Here is a 19738-nt window from a genome sequence, read left to right on the forward strand (position 1 = left end):
GAATGTATGGAAATGATTTGGAAAATAAGCATCTAAATTGGGGACAGATTGACACACAAACACAGGAATTACCAAAAGTTAACAAAAAAGAAGAGCCAAGGGCATTGCCTGATAGATGTGACAAACTTGGCTAAGTATTTTCATGATGGAGAGGGAGACTAGGAGTGGCTACCTGCCATCTGTCAAACTCTTAACAGACTTGTACACTGATTCCCGAAGTTGAGGCTGGTTACCATTTCAAAACAAATTACCTGTTCCAATGGGTGCTCTGGATGCAAGGCCGGTATTGTTGGGGTTTCTGCCTTGCCCTGAGTGAAGCTTCTTGTAATAAGGACACTGAAATGTAAAAACACGTGGATGTGTTCACCTTCCCAACAGTGAGATGCTGGGCAAAAGTTTGTACAGAAGCCAAAGAGCGTGACGCTCAAGGGAGGTGCTGCCTGCCCTGTGGTATGGCCATAGGGATAGTTCTGATTGTTCTGGCTTGGCTGTGGTGGCACTAAGACAAAGACAAGGCCCCGCGTCTGGCATTGCTGTCATAGAAACAGTCTGAGCAGCAGATGTCAAGGTTTGCTTAGATGCAATCTAGGTAGTGAACATCCAATTGGAATTACTGTCAGCGTTTTCACTTCACTTGACTTCAGTCCAGTTAGTAGTGAAATGCATGTGATAGTAACGTCCTTAGATCTCACTTGTTATTTAAAGGTGCTCGGAGGATAAATGATTTACCAGCTACATAGAAGTAACCTGCAGACTGCAGCATGACTCAGGACAGCACAGCATTTGTGTGGCTAGAGTCTCTTACCTCCTCCTACTGTAACATACACCCATCTTTGCCCTTATGTGGACTTTCCTTCCTAGGCTCAGCACAGATTTTATCTAGGAATCTAAGTCAGTTGATATTCCATCCAAGGAAACTGTCTGAAAGTAGGGTATCACCATTGGCCTGTGTTTATGCTTGCTGTGACAGTGGTATTCCTGATAAACATCTGGTGGTGAGAATAGAGTTAATGTTTAACCACAGCTCCAGTTAGACAACCAAATGGGATTTCTGTCAACATCACAACCAGTTTGTGTGAGCACTTGGAGTTTATACCAATGTCAAAAGGAGCAGTCTCTTTCAAGAACCAGGTTGTTGTTAACTGGCCTCAGGCAGGTTGTTGATAACTGGCCTTTCAAATATTATTTTGGATTCTGTTTAAGTCAATGGAGTTTCTGTGCCTGAGAGAACTTGGGCTTGTGAGGGCCTGTGAGCTGTGATTGTAAACACGCTGGTTATGTTCAGCAGTAGTGCAGAGGTTCTGTGTTATTTGGAGCCTGATGTCACAAGCTCCTGGTTTGTGTTGACAATTCTGCACCTTGTCAGTGGCTTTATTGCACTAGTACTAGCATTTGCTTTTTGAATGTGTTTTGTTGTTTTGGTTTTTTGCTGTTGTGCAGTTTGGTATTGGAGGATTTTTCTGAATGTTTCTGGCCCTGGATTAAATGGATGTGGAATCTCTGCAGTGTGAAAACTCCTGTAGCATCTGCTGTGTTTTGGTACAATCTGAGACCTTAAGTTGGCTATCAAAAGCAAGTTTTTTTTCACACCCAGCTTACATAAAAAATCCCTTTACCCTCATGGCTGGCATCTTCCCATCACAGTATCTGAGGGATAAGCAGTGGTTTCATGGAGCTAGGGAGTGAATTTGTGAAGGCCAAAAGCAGTGGTTTGCAATTACCTGGCATGGGATGTCATAGGTGCTTGGACTTTGGGTTTGCTGCCTCTGCTCGTAAGAAAAGGAACTTGAAACTTCTGAGGCTGGCACTTCAGCACTGGGAGTGCTGAACTCACTTTAAAATGTTATAGATCTTGTGACCTTCATGCATGGTGGGCTTGATCATGCTAGGCAATGGTATCACACAGTCCAAAATCCAAAATAACATCTGCTGGCTTGTTGGAAACCGCTATCCCAACTGGCTCCTTCTTTTGCCCAAGTGCTGTCTGCTGGTTTGCTCGCTGGCATGTTATAGACCTACAAAAGAGCAGCTGTGAGATAAGATGCTCAGACTGGCAGTTTTCCATCTCCCTTACCTAGGAAAGGAGAGAAAGGAAGTCTCTTGCATCTTCCATTTCTCACTTGATGGGCTTCTGCTGAACAGCTGCTGCAAGATATTATTTTAAAAATCTATCTATAAAAACCCCCCAGTAAACAAAGAAGCAATCCCAAGCAAGCCCAGGGGCACTCGTACGCACATAGCTGTATAAGATAAGGATTGTATCATGCATTGCTACTAAAATGCATGATTGTTATGCCACACAGTGCCTGTGTGTGAGCACACACAGTGAAAGTGGTTGGAATAGCTTGCTTTGTATCTGCTCAGCTGAAAGGCAGTGATCGCGTCGGGCCAGAGCCAGGAACAAAAAGAACTCACCAGTGCATGGTGGTGCAGTCGCGGCTTCTGTGTGGATTAGAAAAAAGGACAAACCACAGGGTAAAGTGAGAGCACTGAAATTTTTATTTGTTACCTCTAGGTACCACGAGTTTGACATTAATAGGCAAGACCAGTGAATGAGCAGCAGTACATTGCATTCAAACCTGAATCTCCAAAGCACCAAAAATTGAGCTAGATTTACTTCTTAATCCTATAGTCAGCACACTAGTCTGGAGCTGCTGCATCTCGTGTTGTCCCTAATTTAGTAGTACTTTTTATGCAGTTAGGGGGCATGAGGAAAGAGTCAGTTGTGTAGTACCACTTCTACATCATCATAGGACTACAACATGCACATTCTACTATGTGGCCCAAGCAACAAGAATACAAGTAGAACAGTTACGGGTGGAGACAGGTTCATGTTAACACCACCTATGAATTTGTAGAAACCTTTTTGGACAGGTACCTACAGCAGTTCATCAATTTGTGTGGGAACGTTACACGCATGCACAAGTGATACAGTGGAAAACATAGCAGGAGCGGCAGCAGGACGGAGGACAAAGGTGAAATCTGTGATGGGATGCACTGGAAACAAGACCTTCCTCAGCTTTCTACAGCAAGTCTCTGCTCTGTTAGCGAGGCCTGCTGGGCAACAGTTTTGTTCTCATGGCTGCGGAGTTTTGATATGACTTCTAGAAACGCCATGCTCTGCACTTCCTTTTGGAGAGGTTCTGGAAAAGGAAATATTAAAAGAAACAGTGCTTTGTGTGAGATAGGCAGAAGAAAACTGTGAGAAACTTTTCTACTAAATCCTGTACACACAAGCACGCAGCTGTGAGTACACATAATCTGGTTATTGTTTACTTTTTTGAATTGCTTTTGTTGATGGAGAGACAACTTTTCAGGGCGTCCAGCACACACAGACTCCATGGATTTCAGGGCATGATGAATGATCAAGCTGCTGCATAGCAGTTAAGAATATCCACCTGGATTGCCTTTCAAAACAGATGCTTAGGAAGTATTTTTAGTGAAAACACTTTTTTGGTTTATTCTTTAAACTAGCCTGATGAAGTGAGCTGGCTGCGACAGGCTCACTACATCATTTGTGAGTGTCAGCTCTTACTGGTTGTGTGGGGGTGTGAGATGGGTCCTTAATGGATGTGTCACCACCTGGTCACTGTTTGCTGTCCCTTTACAGCTCAGCTCTGAAGTTAATGCAAATGACAACACGCAGAGCATTGCCCAGTGCTGTGCATATGGATGCAGTGTTTATATTCTACTCAAAACTAGGAGACACTGTCTGATGATTCTGATCCTGGATTGCATGCCACTTACTTGTTGTATTATTTAAGAGAGGTTGGCAGCAACTCATAAAATTGAGCAGAAATTGTAAGAAATTTGACAAGTTTTCTCAAAGCCCTGTACTCTGAACATCTCACAGTTTTGATCTAAAATGGTTGGTTTTGTTACATGCCTCTAGTGAAATCCCACTCAGCAACAAATACATATTATTTTGCTTTCTACATGTTGCTGGAGGCCTAATCTCTGAATTTCCCATGAGAAAACCCTACCATCTGTTTCAGATAGCTATGCTTTATGCATTGCTATTTTTATTTTTTTTTTTTTTAAAGCAAGCTGTGGCATTTGTTCCCACCCCTACCTACTTTCTCATTCACATGTTTTTAGTTCTCATGCAGTTTAACCCCTGCCATATAAGAGCTGGCACTGTCATGCTGCTGTGGACCTGGGAACGTGTATGTACAGACTAATGTCAGTGAAGCTGTTGGGGGGTTCATGCTATGTATGCACTTCCTGCTTTCTGCTGAGATATCAACATGTTTAAGAAGGTATTTAAAGCACTGTGCTTTACCGTGGCTGGTAACATCCAGTTTCGTGGAGGCTCTTGCCTACAGAAGACTGTGCTAGCTAAGAATGCTCTGCTTTGGATGATCCATTTTCCATTGTCCTCATTTTTCTACCCCTATCCATTCACTCAGTTGCAAAAGGAATTTCCAGATGGAAAGAATCATATAAAAATAGTATCTGTTAACTGCTTAACATCATCTGAAGTTCAACAAAGGCAAATGCAGAGTTCTTCACCTGGGGAACAATAACCCCAGGAACCAGCAAAGGCTGGGGGCTGATCTGGGGAAAGCATCTCTGTGGAGAAGGACTCGGTGTCCTGGTAGATGAACAGCTGTCCATAAGCCAGCAGTGTATCCTTGTAGCCATTAAGGCCATTGGTATCCTGGGGTGCATTGGGAAGAACATGGACAGCAGGTCAAGGGGACCCTCTGTCAGTACTGATAAAGCACCACCTGCAGTGCTGTGCCCAGCTCTGAGCTCCTGAGTACGAGAGACATGGAGCTCCTGGAGTGGGTCCAGTGGAGGGTGACAAAGATGATCAAGGGACTGGAGCATCTCTCAGAAGGAAAGGCTGAGGCAGCTGGGTCTGTTCAGCCTTGAGAAGAGATGACAGAGGAGGAAACTCATCAGTGTCTATGAGTATCTAAAGGGAGGGTGTGAAGAGGACAGAACCAGGTTCTGCTTAGTGATGCCAAGCAATAGGACAAGAGGCAATGGGCAGAAACTGATGCACAGGAAGTTTCACCTTAACATGAGGAAGAACTGCTTCACTGTGCAGGTGACTGAACGCCAGAACAGATTGCCCAGAGAGGTTCTGGAGTCTCCCTCACTGGAACTTTCTGGATGCAGTCCTGTGCCATGTGCTCTAGGATGGCTCTGCTTGAGCAGGGAGGCTGGACCACTGTGGTCCCTTCCTACTTGACCTGTTCTGTGAACACACAGATGTTGGCAGCATCAGGTTAAATGTGATGCCAGATACCCCATAACAAAGTAACAGAGTAACAACAGCAGTCACTGGAGAATTAAACAAAACCAATAAACCAGTGGAGCTGCTTCTAGTCTTTATTGAACTATACTGTGGTCACTTAGCTTAAAAATAACTACACAGGTCTGTTCACAGTAGAATAAGGAAGCGTGGCTCATGATGTGGAGATGGTAATGAAAACAGTTTAGAGGCAACAGAGCTGTAAGAGGTACATGTTAGTATTTTCCCTTGTAAATAGCAATCAGCTCTTTGGTTAAAATAGTAAAACCCCCCACCTCCCCATCTTTGAAGTTAATACCAAGGTTGATCAGTTGTTATTCTTGTGTCCTCACTGTTTTTACACAGGTCTGTTCATCAGGAATCAGGGCAGAGCACTGGGTCAGTCAAATACTGGGCCTTAACTTCTCAGCTGCATAATGCAGTGACATGCTGCTGTCTGTTCTCTGGGAGCAGGGTAGGGAGCCTCATACCTAGACAAAGCTTACAGTGCAGTGGCAGACTGAGCTCTGCCACTCAGATAACCCTAAAATACCCCCCTAAGATAAGACTGCTCTGTACTCTGGAGACAGGTATTTGACTTTAAATAACTCTGTCAGTCTTGCAGGTAACAAGATTCAGGAAGGGAAAATGCAACTGTCAGGCAGATTTTGTGGAGATAATTATTTTAGTTGGAAGCAGTGGAAATAAAAATCAAGACAGTGAGGCTGACTGTGAACCTCTGGCAAAAGGCTTCTGCTCTAAAATGCATGGATAGTCCCAAGCATGAAATGGCTCAAGAAGGTTGTGAGTAACAACTAAGTTTACATGTCTTAGCATTAAAGTGAGTGCCTACTGAGAGCTGAGGCTTGTTAGCAAATTTTGAGCACAATCTTTGCACACTGACCACTGAGCTGTGTATACTCTCTAAAACCGAGTATTTGTTCTATAAAGTGGCAGGAATAGAATATTCACTTGCATAGATGTACAGGTCTCCAAAATTACACTTGCAGTAGGCGTGGTGAAATCTGTTTAAATAAAAAAGCATGTTTGTTTACAGAGACGGCACACATTTAACTGTGGTAACTTTTAATCTATTAATTGAATTGCTGTAAACTAACCTCTAGAGAACCTTCATATGTTTCACACTTGCCAAGTTGTCCAGACAGGCTCTGACTTTCCACCTTTCTGTAATTATTCCAGTTCCTTGTCATCTTAGTTGACTGTAAATGCCTAGACCTTTATGGAAAGAAATTTGTTCTCTCTCCACAGATACAATCTTTCTTAAAGAACTGAATGAAAGAAATGTAGCAACTTCTTGAAACCTTGAATGAAATTTCCCCTTGACACCTTGCTCTTTTTTGTTTTGTGGTTTTTGTTTGTTTGCCCACACACAGATGGGAAGTTGCAATATCAAACCACAGCCTACTTGAAGAGCCTGTAAACAGCCTGACCTGTAGCAGAGGGTGAGCTCAGAGGGATAAGAGTTTACAGTGTCCAGCACTGATGTGTGTTAGTGCACATTGTGCCTGGTGGGCTGAGCATGCGAGGGCTTGAGGGAAGGAGTTTTCCTAGTGACATAAATGTAAGGATTCTTCCTAAAGCACCATCACAGATCAATTACAGGGAACTTGCAGCTAGAAATGAAAATGAAATTCTTGTGATCTGCATATTTACAATGACAATTTGATATTTGTACAGTTTTAAATGCTTTCATTTCTTTCCTGTAAAAGTTTGAGCTAGTTGCATCCTGCAGAAGCCAGGGTCAAGTTTTTGCATTTAATATCCAAAACTGAGTTAACAGCTTCATCCTTGACACTATAGATAGACACTACAGAGTCATAGTAAACTGAACTATGTGTGTTTATACCCATTGTGAACTGAGAACCACTCACAGTGTGTTTGCACATGATCTGTGTTCAGCTGTAGGAAAGAACTGTATTGCGTACATAAATCTTGGGAAGCAGCCTCTCCTGAATACTCACCAGATCCTATAAGAGCACAGATCAGCACCATGGAGTTATATTTTATTTCTGGAGCACTCCTGTCGTCTGAGAGCAGTCTGTGTAGAATCTGAACAAGCTGAGCATTTTCAAGATCCTTTTCAGCAGTGACTGAAATACAAGTGAAAATTTGTAAGTCTGGAAGTGCCACTTGCTTTGACGCTTCCATGTGTTATTCCTTTATTGAAACACGATCTCTCACCAGAGTGAAAGGCTGTGGTATGTAACTCATTGCTGTAAAACTCAAGCACATATTTGATGGTATGATGACAAGCATCACAGCTCTTGCTATAAAAATGTGAAGTTCTCTAACTGCTTGAAAGGAGAGTCACAGAGTTTAATGATGAAATCCAGTCTAAATGTTCAGTAAGCTGATGGAAAAGCCATAGGCTTCCAAGCCATTTAGGCCAACACCTGGAATATTTCAGCTTTCAACACTTCCATTGCCTCAATTTGCTTTTGGAAATTCTGTCTGAGTAAATAAAGATTGTGTAGTTCTCAATTCTATGGTAGAGGGAGCTCAGGGTCCATTATAAAGCCTGTGGAAAACTTTTCAAAATCTCCATTTGAGTTACTGCCTCTGTAGCTTTCTAAGATACATGTATTGAATTTGGCTCAATCTTTAAATGCCTGAAGACAAGACAAAGAGATGATTCTTGTGAATAGGAACATCTTTCCTTTTATTTAAAACAACTCCTTGATGTATTGGCAGTGATTCAAAAGTTGAACAGAGCATTCCTGTAGTACACAATGGCAAGAGATGAAATCAAGAACAAAAATATGTAAGGTTGTTTGTTTAGTTCTTTAGTTAATAAGTAAACAGGATAAACAAAACTTCTGTTGAGCATTTCCTTTCCTGTTTCAAAAGCTGGGGTACTACAAATGCAGGTCAAGACATGTAATCATGTCTGCTTACATATGGCAATTCTTGCACTTAATCCTGGGTAATTTAATGGAGACACGTTGGAGGCATTAACCACCCCCGGTGTATTCTCTAGTTTTTAATTATTAGGTAAGTGGACTCTTCACTTTAAAAAGCTCTCTCAAAAGCAGATTAACATTCCAGTGTAGGAATGTGGTCAGGTCATATAGTCTCTAGTCTGGGGTATGTTTGCTTTCTCAGTTTTACCCCAAATCTGAAAGTTAAGCTGGAGGGCCTTTCTAGATCACTCCACCACCTACCAGAATGATGGAGCAGATCCTGCATAACCAGCAGTCTCCAGTTTCCTGCATAACATGATGGCTTGCCTGTGCTTGCATGAAGCACAATGGAAAAACTGAAAGGCAGGTGGAAGGAGGAGGCTATTCTACACTGCATTCTCCCTCCATGGCTTCTCTTGGGCACAGACTGGAAAGGAAATGGTGGAGTGAACTCCTGGGATACTCACCTAACTCTAGAGCCGCTATCAATGCCAATGCAACGAGAGCTTCGTTTTGCATTATTACGTGTTCGCTGGTCGCCATGGTTACTAAATGCTTGATGCCACCGCTCTGTACAATGGTCCTAATTACATCCTAAAATAAATAACGCAAAGATGACAAAATTCTGCATTGCATACAAACTGTATTAAATAAGAGAACCGTCAGGGATGCTGTGTTATCTTTGGGTAAGGGTACTTGTTGGCTTTGTGCACATACAGTCACTTTATACATCAATGTACAGATATGCTGGCCACCTGTTACTGCTCTGCAATTGTAAGATACAATGTGTTAAACCAAGGCAGGTAACCCCATAACTAAGTTAAGACATACATAATGAACTCTTTTCCAGGTTGTACAGTGTAACTCAAGTTCTCATGCTGTGCCATCAATCATCAATTGATTAGGGGTTCAAAGTATCCAACAAACTATATGGTTGAGATAAGGAAACACACAAACATAGTTATAATAAAGTTATTAAATGCTTCATTTCTCTCCACGAATTTTCAGAGTTTCTTCAAAATGTTCAGAGAGGTGAGATCACAAATATGACACCTTACTATGTAACAGAAATGGTGTACTTGAAAAGCTGTTTAGACATAAGACAGAAAAACAAGCAGTGGTATCTTATTATGGAATTTTTCTTCAAATACAAAGGAGGTAAGGAAAAGGTACGTATGGGACACCAATGTGTTGGTTTCTGTTCTAAAGCCAGCTGTTAAAGTGAACTGAGCTGCCGAGTATCTAGGAACTTAAAATGTTATTTAACTGCGTTAAATGTGTCTAAAATAGATAAAAATACCCAGCTGGGATTCTGTTTTCAAGTCCAAAAGTTGATCCAATTTATGTGACGAGATAAAGATTATAGTAGACTAATACTCTACAGGTATTAGTTGTAATTTCACAAGTGGTTGTGCACCTCATGTTTTCACCATCTTATATCCCAAAAATTGTTGCAAATTGTTTGCCTGAAAATCAGGTAATTTGGCACGCTGAAAGGAAACTGTTCAAGGAAATGTGGATTGGTTGTTTATTATTTTTTATTTGTCCTGTGAGTGCACAAAGGTTTGAAGTAGCATCAATTTCTTGAAACAAGAATGCAATTTAAATTTTTCATGTATATCTTAAATTTCCATTTAAACCACGTCCCCCTTTCTTACACTAGCCATGCCAAAATAGTGAGATGTATAGTCTCACTACTGTGAGACTATAACATAAATTTAAAAAATAAGCATCTAAACCTAAACACAAAATACCATTTAAATACCTTCAATCCCAATCTCAACAAAAAAAACCCCAAAAAACCAAAAACCAACACTCCAAAGTAGTTTTCATACTGAGATAATCTGGGAACTGCTAAGTTCTATTTAAATTGGTGTGGAATTTTGGGTATATAAGTCTTAGGAACCAATCAGCATCTTTGACATCAGAATTTTTTATATTGTAGATGAACCTCACCCTTTAAAAGGCAGTACTGAATAGATGACAGCCATCAGGTTTGGTGCTAGTGTGGTTGAAATCACAGGTACCTACTCCAGTTTTGTAGAATGACTAAAACTGACTGTTACCTTTGTAAATATTACTCCAAAGCATTTAAAATTAAAAGCCAAATTCTAACCTGATGTTGGTAAGAGCTGTACAGCTGTACTCATATTCAAACCTAGAGGGCAGCAAAAGCCTAAAAAACCCCACCCTCTGAGCTCTGTTATCCTCTTCATGTCAAATTTCCTCTGTGAATACATGCACCCAACAAAAATTAATTCACCTGTGATAAAGCTGTTAATTTCTCCATATTTAGAATTAAATTCTGCTGTCCTATAGAGAATATTAGTCTCACATCTGTGGTGGTGTTTGCCATGTATGCATACATGTTGGGGACGTTGGGGAGCGGTGCAGAAGAAGTGAGAACCAGAAAAATGAACCCTGATCAGTTTTAGAGGCTGAACATAAAATGGAGAAGGGGTATTAGGCAGAGACAGTGATATTAGCAATCACCAAAGATTTAAATCCCTGTGAGGCCTGTTGATTTGTTCTTGGAGACACTCAGTACACATCAGGCCTCTACTATAATTTTCACTTCATAAAGGCCATGGATGAATGAAGAGGTCACTGTAACAGTCTGAGCTCTCCAAATCACACTTGCTATTTAAGTTCAGTAATGCAGTCTGTGTCCTTATCAGTGAACATGCTGAAGGAAGTCTGAGCCTGAAATAGCCTGTCTCCAGAGATGTGTTTGTCCTTTATAAGGCTGCTTTGTCTAATACTCAGCTGAACACGAATTATGGACTTGGACTGCTTAGGTAAAGATATTTGATTGATATGAAGGTGAAGGGAGGGTCAGATGAATTTTTCCTAATGCTGTATCTTTTGCCATACACAAGCAAGCTTTTGTTAGAATTTGGAATAAATGATCATTTCTTATGATCCATCAGAATCTTAAAAGTTTGAAATATGCTGTATGAAGAGTAGGGAGACAGACTATTTCTGGATCTCAGTTTTATATAAATATATAGCCAGTTCCTAACAACTGAGTTTACTGATTCTTCATATATAGCATCATAAAAACACAGAGAATACAGCATGCTGAACTTCTGCAGGATACATTTAAAATAAAAATGAGTCAAGCTTTTGGCAGAGGAGATGTAACACATGAATACCCGAGGTGGAGGGTTGGTTACCCACAGGAAGTGCACAGGTAACTCTTGGTTCTGACAAGTCCACTAACTTACTTTTGATTTGCTGTGTCGTATAAGTGCAGAAAGGAGTCTGTTGGACTCTCCCATCACACCTGCGTGATCCTTGGCTTCACACCACTCCACCAAGCGTTCCACCAGTTTTACATTTTTGCCCAGCTGTTCAGCTGCTTCCGCTACATGATGCCGGAGCCAACAACACAACAAAAAGGTTGTCACATTTTTTAAGCAAGTGCTAGAAAAACAAGCTGAAAGTTACTAACTTGAAGGAGATAGAAGAACTTCACTAGCCTGCACTACCAGTGGGAAAAGTCTAGGTTGCATTGAAGCAAGTAAAGCCAGTCAAAATGAAAAGAAATTTTTTAAAAATCCAGAAAAACATTAATAATCCAGTTTTTGAAACAACTTATCAGCCCAGTTAATGAAGCTTGTGCACTGATGAAGAGTAGGGAAAATACAGGTGATATCACACGCCCAGCTGAGCTGTGAGCCAGCTCAAGAATTAAAAACCAGGAGGGACTGCTGCCAGAAGGGAGCACTGTGGTCAGTTAGATCAGGTTTGATAGACTGTAAGTCACGTAAGTTTCTTCAAAAAAAGTCTATTCTGCATCCAATGCTTTGCTAGAACTAGAATGGATCTTTTGAAAAAATCTGTAGGACTGAGTCAAAAATAAATACACAGCTAATTTACCTCATGAACTATTTCTGATTTTTAGCAGATTTCTGATTTTATAAATCCTTATCCTGGAACAAGTTGGTAACTAAAAGGTGCTTTTTCTTTTCAGAATTGCAGTCTATCAATTAACTGAGTATTATCCTGTTCCAAGGACCGAGGTACAGCCAGGGAATACAGTAAGTGAACAGCAAAACAGGAGTGGTAGCTAAAAACACTCACACCTCAATACACACTTGTAATGTGACAGTGTAAAGAAGTTCAAAAATAAATAAGCATTTGACACCTATTTGGAGGGTCCCTGGTAGTCAGTTTAGGAGTTCTGAAAAAAAAAAATCAACCCATGTTCCTCTCCTTTTGCATGTGTATTAAATTGATTCCATGACTTCAGGAATGAAATTTAGAAAAACTCCGCTTCTCTCTTTTAAGAATCTTGGCAGCGTATCACAGACTGAACCAAAGAGAATCACTTAACATAGAGAACAGTTTATTTTTACCTTGTGCATCTATTAACATTCTTAATGTTCCCAGCAGCTTGAACTGAACGGGGGGCATCTCCGATCTGAGAAATTTCAATACAGCTTCTGCAACGCCAGCTGATAGCATCTTAGCCTTATTTACAACTGCATGAATAAAGAACAGGGATTGATCTCAAAAACATTTCTGGAAGATGCAGTTAATTTCAGAGCTGGACTGGAAGCAAATTTTCAGATGTGGTTTGAAAAAGAGGTTGTGAGCACAGACTTCAGGAACAGTGTGCACTGGTGATAGTGTGTTGTGGAAAAATGTCACGGTTCCTGTGAAAATAAGTGCTTTTACATAGCATGCACATCTAAATTTCTGTATTCAGCTTGACCACCACCAAAGATACCTTTGGTGTAGGAAAGGTATCTTCCACAAATGCATCAGGCAGGAGCCCAGGCTAATACTTGTACTCCCAAATAGGAGGAATCTTTGAGTCTCAACCACACTCTTCAATTTCTCACAGGCAAAGGAACTAATTAGCAAAGCAAAGCATCCAATTAGCAGAATAACCCCTTTCCCAGTTCCAATACTTCATACAAATAACACTCTAGCCTGACATGCCTGGAGTCTGTAGTCTTTTGTTGCCTTCTTCCCCTCTGCAACCTCTCTTTCATCCTTTCCACTAGTCCATGTTCTCCACTTTCACAGAGCTCTCTGAAATGCATTTAAGGTGCAAATCTTGCCCAGTAGTATGCTTGGAAAAAATATTTCTTAGGTATTTGAAACAGTGTTTTGACACAGAGCTCATCACTGAGGTCAGTTATTACTTGCTCGTTTCTTTCTAACAATGTACAGGGATGGTGATGTAGGTCTCTGGCAGACACCCTTCAGCACAGGCTACAGGGAAGCTGACTGATGGAAGTGAAAAGAATGACTCATCTGAGAAAGGTAAGCAAATGGAATACTGCTAAACCTCAGTGGGTTTAGTTATGTATGCATGATCATTTCTAAAAGTTAGGATTTATCAAAACCAAAAATAGTAAAATAAGGTTATGTGAATGAAAGACTTATTTTTGGCTTGGCACAAGAAACCATACACAAGTGTTATGGATTTGCTTTGCTGTTTTGTGTGCGTGCTCTACCTTTATCCTTGGGCAATCAAAACTCACACAAATTAAGTTACTAAAAATGACAAAATTAGCATTCAGCTTACTGCCAACAAACAGTAACTAATTGCAATAGGCTGGCTATTCTGTTGGTCTACCTCCAGCTCTAATTTGGCAACTTTCAGTGTCTTAAGTAAGATGCAGTGTTTAACAAAGTGGGCACTGTTCTCTGGTGGGGACCCTCAGCTGTGAGACAGATTGCAAATGAAGCAAAAAAAAGCAGAAAGAAAAATAAATATGCAGTGCTCTGGACAAAAAAGGTTGAGAAATCATATTCAAGGCCTCATCAGCTCCTCACCAATTACAAGGCTGCCCTTTCTTTGGTGGGGGATACTGTGGGATCAAAGTGGCAAGGGACAGTCATTATGCCTGTGATGTATTCAGAACTGCTTTTCTGAACTGCTGTGCAACAGACACAAAATCAGTGATGGGCTAGAATGAAAAGCAGCAGTCTGACCTTCCTCTGGGACTGTCAGTCAGTGCTCCCACCCACATTCCCTAGGGGGTAGAGTGGGAGAACAGAATTTCACCTTTGGGTGGTTAGCAATGCAAAGAGAGGCTTACCAGGAATAGCCAGGTTCCTGAGAGCACTCAGTGCAGCGTGCTGCACAGTTACATTTCCATCCTCCACATGTCTGTCTAGCAGATCCATCAGCTTTTGAACTATGCCATTATCCACCATATGGATGCAGTTTCCGTCTGTGCGAGATGTAACAAGTCATTTGTGAAGCGAAGATTATTACTAAGATTTTTACAACAGCTTCGTATGAATTGAAGGCTTGTTTCCTTGCTCCTTTTTAGTTTTCATTGTTGAGAATTTGACCACCATCATATGTGAGAATTGCAGTGCTCATGACAAACTTACAAGAGTGATAGAAGAAATCAGAAGAAGGCAGAAATCCCCTTTACCCCTCTACACATGCAAAATAATATTTTTAAAGTAGGTTTAATGCTTTTGAGGATTGTAAAGTTTAAAACTAGTGATGTTGCTGTGTAACTCAACAGCAGCTTTACTGCAATACAGTTCTTGTTTCCAGCTCTACAGACAAAGCATGATAGAGGGCCACACATAAATTTACTTAAGTTATTATGGCATGTTCTTACCATTTCTGGCAAAATTTGCAATAGCCAGTGCTCCTGCAAGCTGTAGCTGATGACTATTGGAAGGAATCCATGAAAGTACTCTTTGGAACACACTGCCTTTTCCTCCTTCAAATAACTTTTGCATGGATTCATCTGGGGTAAAAAGCACAGAGAGTCAGCAAGCCAAAGCTTTGTTAGAGAAACTTCTCTTTATATTTGTGAAGCTCTCCTGGTTCCACTACAATTAATCCAATCCTGCAATGAGGGACAAAATCTGACCTGTTAAATGTTTGCCTGGTGTGCAGCAAGTCATCTAGGTTATTTAAAAAATTAATAAATAGTGAAATTCAGCTGCCAAACAGTGCTACAGGTATCTGCTGTTGCTTTGCAGAACATAGTGACAGCCCATCCTTACCTCCAAGCAATAATAGAACCATAAGATCAGAAGCTGTTTTAAGCTCTGCAATATCATCCTCTTTGTCACTGTCCACAGTCTTCTGGACAATCTCAAGTAAGCACTCCACCAAACCTGCTTCAACCAGCTGTAGTTTAATGACATCTGGAAAATAGCATGGATAATAGGAGTCAGAATCAGGATTTTAAATGCATCTATCCTACACACATATGCAGGACAGACTGTAAGAAACAGTGATGTCAGTGTTTTCACTGACAACTTGTGTACATAAAACCACGAGTTCTTTATTTGAAATTCTTATGGCCAACTTCTGTTATTATTCATCTAACAGGCTCTCTCTGGCTCTGGACTTCCTTTAGAGCACAGTCATAAGCTGAAGGTGTATGGAGCTCTTCACTTCTAAAAATGAGGATATTTCTCTACAGCAAACTTCTGGCACCTCAGTCATGGCACAGCAGACTCATAAGGACTGTGCTGTGTTCATGCTTTCCAAAAACAGACAGTATATCTGCCATTTGTTGAAAGGGCTGCAGGAGGAGTGCAGAAAGGTCAAATCCAAAAGGTTGGGTCGGCAGAGAAGTTGTTTCTGGAAATTGATGAGGCAAACTAATTTCTTCGCTGTTATTCAAAACAAGGCTTGAGAAGGTAAAATTTTTTTTTTCAAGTGACATAAAATCTGGGAACAATATTTTTTCTCTTTTTTCTAAAATAACAAAATATGTAACAGATATTTCCCTTGGAATCTTGTTTACATGCCTAAACTCCCTTTCTGTTAAGAGGGAATGGCAGGCTGTCTTATGCTGTATGAGGTCTCTTCATACATGGAAGTGATTCTGGTAGTTTTTGCAGGCTGATTTTGAAAAATAGTCACAAAGCTCTGCAGAAGTGTGCAAAATAAGTGGATTCCTCTTAGTTTTCTACATGAAATGGTATTTTTGCAAAAAAATGTTAACCCAAGTTAAAATATTTTTAGGCCAGGGCTTTGGAAATATTTTTTTCATACAGTTTACAAACCACACTTGGGAGAGGAAGTGTGTTCTACCTCTGGTGAAGGATGTGTCTGACTCTCAGTTTCCTGGTGTCACTAGGCTTTTTGCCTCAGTGAAATTCATTGTTCCTTTAAGAATGGCTGACCTTCTCATGAACTTTGTAAGGAAATGCAAAATCTCCAGTTGGGATTTTTTTTTAAATAGGCTCTTTTGCACTGAGGTGCTTTAAAAAATAGAGAATACCCTTAGCTATAGAATACAGGGTTGCAGATGTTCTGTGATTTGAAATTGAAATTGCTACACCAGCATGCTTAATCAACAAGTAAATTAGAAAAAAAACCTTAAAACACCCCAACCACCAAAATCCAGACTCGGCAAATACTTAATTGAGACGTTTTTCCTTTCTGACCTATTGCAAATTATCTACAGTGAAAAGCACCTAAACAGTACCAGCAAAGTGAGCTCATTTATGTATGCCTAGAATCCACAGTGGAAATGTTTTTCTGACTACCTTTCAACATCTAAGCATCTGAGTCAGGGTCAGCAGCAGTGAATTTCTCAAATCTTAGTGCAACGAAAAAACATACTCTAGGAAAAATTAAGCATTTGAACTGACATATATCAAACACACAAAAAGTTCAACCCTATTTTGTGTCATTCTGAGGATGGAACTACCTTAGAGCAGATTTTAAGTTATTATATAGTAAATTATATATTTTGGAAAAGATGTGAATTTTTAGAGCTGAAAAAAGGAATTGATTTTCCATGCCACTTAAAAGTCAAAATGCCTTTTTATATTGAAGTGAAAGTTTATCCTGACTTATACTTTGTAAAACAGACACACACAGAGTGTGCATGCACAACAGAATGGATGAAACATAAACCTGAGTTTGCAGTTCTATCTAACAATCTATTCAATTAAAAAAAGCTTTAATGCTGAAGTGGTTAAAATGAGGTTAGAGAGCCATCAAATACTGTGATGTCTTCCCTTCACAGAACTGCTTCCCACATCAGTCCATCTCCACTTGTTAACTCATTTCTTTATTTCCATCAAGGGCAGATGATACATTGTACAAGCAACCTTTGTCTGATCCCTAGTTGCTCTGGAGGAACATCCTGGAGGGGTGATCAGGGGTGCACATCAATTCCTGCTCTGTCTTGAGCAGTGAGTCAAACTCCCAGGGGCTGCCTGGGGCTATGTAAGATACACCACCAAACACCCAAATTAAATTCATATGATCTCTCAATGAACAGTAAGGGCAGAGTGTCCAGTCCTTAGCTCTGCAATTGACATGCCCCTAGCAAAAATGATGTTATAGGAAATGGAATTGCCAGAGGCTCTGCGATTCCAGGAAATGATGTCCTGGTGCTCCAATGGTCTATGAACACTTGAGCCAATGTTTGCAGACAAATGTTGTGAAGCTCTCTAAAAAGCAGCTTTTGATATTCCCACTGTGGGCAAAGAGCAATAAAATATAACATAATTGTATACAGAGTGAATCAGTGATGGAATTAGCATCAACAATGTGCTGGCTCAACAATTAAGACCATTCACTTTTCATGACACTACAATCACAAGGATCAGCTGTGGTGGCTTTGGATACTGAAATAAAAAATACACATAAGAGAATGAGTAAAAGATGGAGTAAGAAAAAAATTCTCACCATTTTCTGCCAGGGGGGCCAAAACTTCAAAAATCATCTCTTTTTTATCATGCTCTATTTGCTTCTTGAACAGTTTCACAAGCTCTTCAGCAATGTTTGTGTAGGCAAACTGCTCCTTACTTGACTCTGTGAAGCAAAAGGAGAAAATCAATATAAAGTACACAAACCACACAAGAAGGTAGAACTACTTTTTCTCTTTGTTACCAGGTTTATTCAGCAAGATGACTAACTGCTCTTCACAGACAAGAGCAATAGACTCATGCTTGTCACAAAATGAAAAGATAAATGTCTAACACTTTAAATGTGCTGACCTGAAATAGTTATGGTTGAGGCTGTTAAAAATATATAAATATATGATTCAAGGCTGTTTGGTCTGGCTTTGCTCACCAAAATATAAGTTAGCTATAGAAACAATAATAGTACAAAAAGAAGTCTTTGATTTCTCTTGTCTTAACAGAAAGAAGAACAGGTTATATACTGCATTTTCTATGGGAGAGATGAAGATTTGCACCAAATGCTTAAATATTTACATGGTCTCATGATGGTGACATTTCTTTTGAAATCTGTGTGGGGCTGTTGCTGGGCCATCTCATACTGCACAGATACAGCATAAAGCAGTTTTACAGAGGGGCGACGTTCCTATCAGATTAGCCAGCAGGTCTTCAAATGTACATTCAACAAAAGCATCTCTTATTCCATTGCCTGTATCATATTCCTCCTCACTGGCAGTATTACAAGGGATGCAGGTGGTAGGGCTGGTGTTCTGCATTCTCCAGTTGCCACCTCCTGAGGGCCATCTGTAGCCAGAAACCTTCCAGCACCTTTGCTATTGCTCTGACAGATGCCTGGGGATTACTTTACTGTAGAACTGACCCCAAGGACTTGGGAAAAGCATGAATGCAGTCCTGGACACTTTTGTGCACCTCTCATCATTTTTGCTCACTGTGCCTGGTTGCATAGTATATTCTTTGTGGATTTTTGATCTTTCCAGTATTTTAGCAGATCCATCACTGGTTTGTGCCCTGCTTTGACACAGAATTAGAGTCATATAATGCTTTTCAAGGGATTCTTGCAATGCTGTTGTCTTGTAAGTGATGAAAAATGATAACCTCACCAAAAAAATTCCCTGAAGTTACAAGGCAAAAATAAAATAATACACTTACAATGTGATTGACTACTGCTTAAGGGAGAATAAAATATTACAAAGTAAATTAATTTTGTGCCAGTCTTAAAGAATGAGCACCTTTTCAATGTGTATGAACTGGAAGGGAAGCAGCTGCTGTAAAGTTTTTCCCATGGTTCTCATTACTCAAAAAGAGAGAGCTGGATCTTTCCAAAGAGGGGAAGGAAATTCTCAGTGAGTCTCCCATTTATCATATTTAATATCATTATGGTTTTGGTTGCATTTAAACACTAGAACTTGCAGTGTATGACTCTTATCATTTCTGCTGTGCAGACACAGTACACAGTGCCCAACCTGCAGACCTCTGATTCGTTAATTTCTTTAGTGCTACCTTGATGGCTTTTTCAGCTGTGATTTGTTAAGAAGAATTGTCTCCTGTAAATAAATTTATTATGTGTATGATCAAACTAAACTAGGTAACATGATACTTTCTCTGGCCTTGAAATCTCTGAACTCAGACCACCAAGTACTACAAACTCAGAGATACACATTTTTCATATTTTGAACTGCTGAATGTTCTTAGATGATATTGTAAGTGCTATGTATTATTTACTCCAGTGTAAAAAAACCCCAACACATAAAACTAGAATTTCTCCAAATATGTTAGCAAAAGAACAACATAAACCACAAATGTTAATAAAACACAGGCCTTAACAACCCCTTGATTTACACATGGTTGAATTCCAATGAAAAGTGATCTGCTTGAAAAGACATCAGATCAAAGCAGGGCCACAAACTTCAATTTA

The 19738-nt window shown here is 40.2% G+C and overlaps 1 protein-coding gene across 3 annotated transcripts in view; it reads right to left on the bottom strand.

The window, feature by feature from the left end:
• Positions 1-2481: 2481 nt before the first annotated feature.
• RAP1GDS1 (Rap1 GTPase-GDP dissociation stimulator 1) overlaps positions 2482-19738 on the bottom strand; it is a 90637-nt gene continuing 73380 nt past the window's right edge. For all 3 annotated transcript variants that reach the window (XM_058024039.1, XM_058024038.1, XM_058024040.1), the window contains 9 exons: positions 17810-17935; positions 15157-15300; positions 14763-14894; positions 14223-14357; positions 12525-12650; positions 11391-11530; positions 8631-8757; positions 7225-7353; positions 2482-3143 (listed from right to left, as the gene is read on the bottom strand). In XM_058024039.1, the coding sequence (XP_057880022.1) occupies positions 3016-3143; positions 7225-7353; positions 8631-8757; positions 11391-11530; positions 12525-12650; positions 14223-14357; positions 14763-14894; positions 15157-15300; positions 17810-17935 (1187 nt within the window). In that variant the 3' untranslated portion in view covers positions 2482-3015. The remainder of the gene's footprint in view (positions 3144-7224; positions 7354-8630; positions 8758-11390; positions 11531-12524; positions 12651-14222; positions 14358-14762; positions 14895-15156; positions 15301-17809; positions 17936-19738) is intronic.

Source organism: Melospiza georgiana, chromosome 5 (assembly GCF_028018845.1).
Source record: "Melospiza georgiana isolate bMelGeo1 chromosome 5, bMelGeo1.pri, whole genome shotgun sequence".
NCBI lineage: Eukaryota > Metazoa > Chordata > Aves > Passeriformes > Passerellidae > Melospiza > Melospiza georgiana.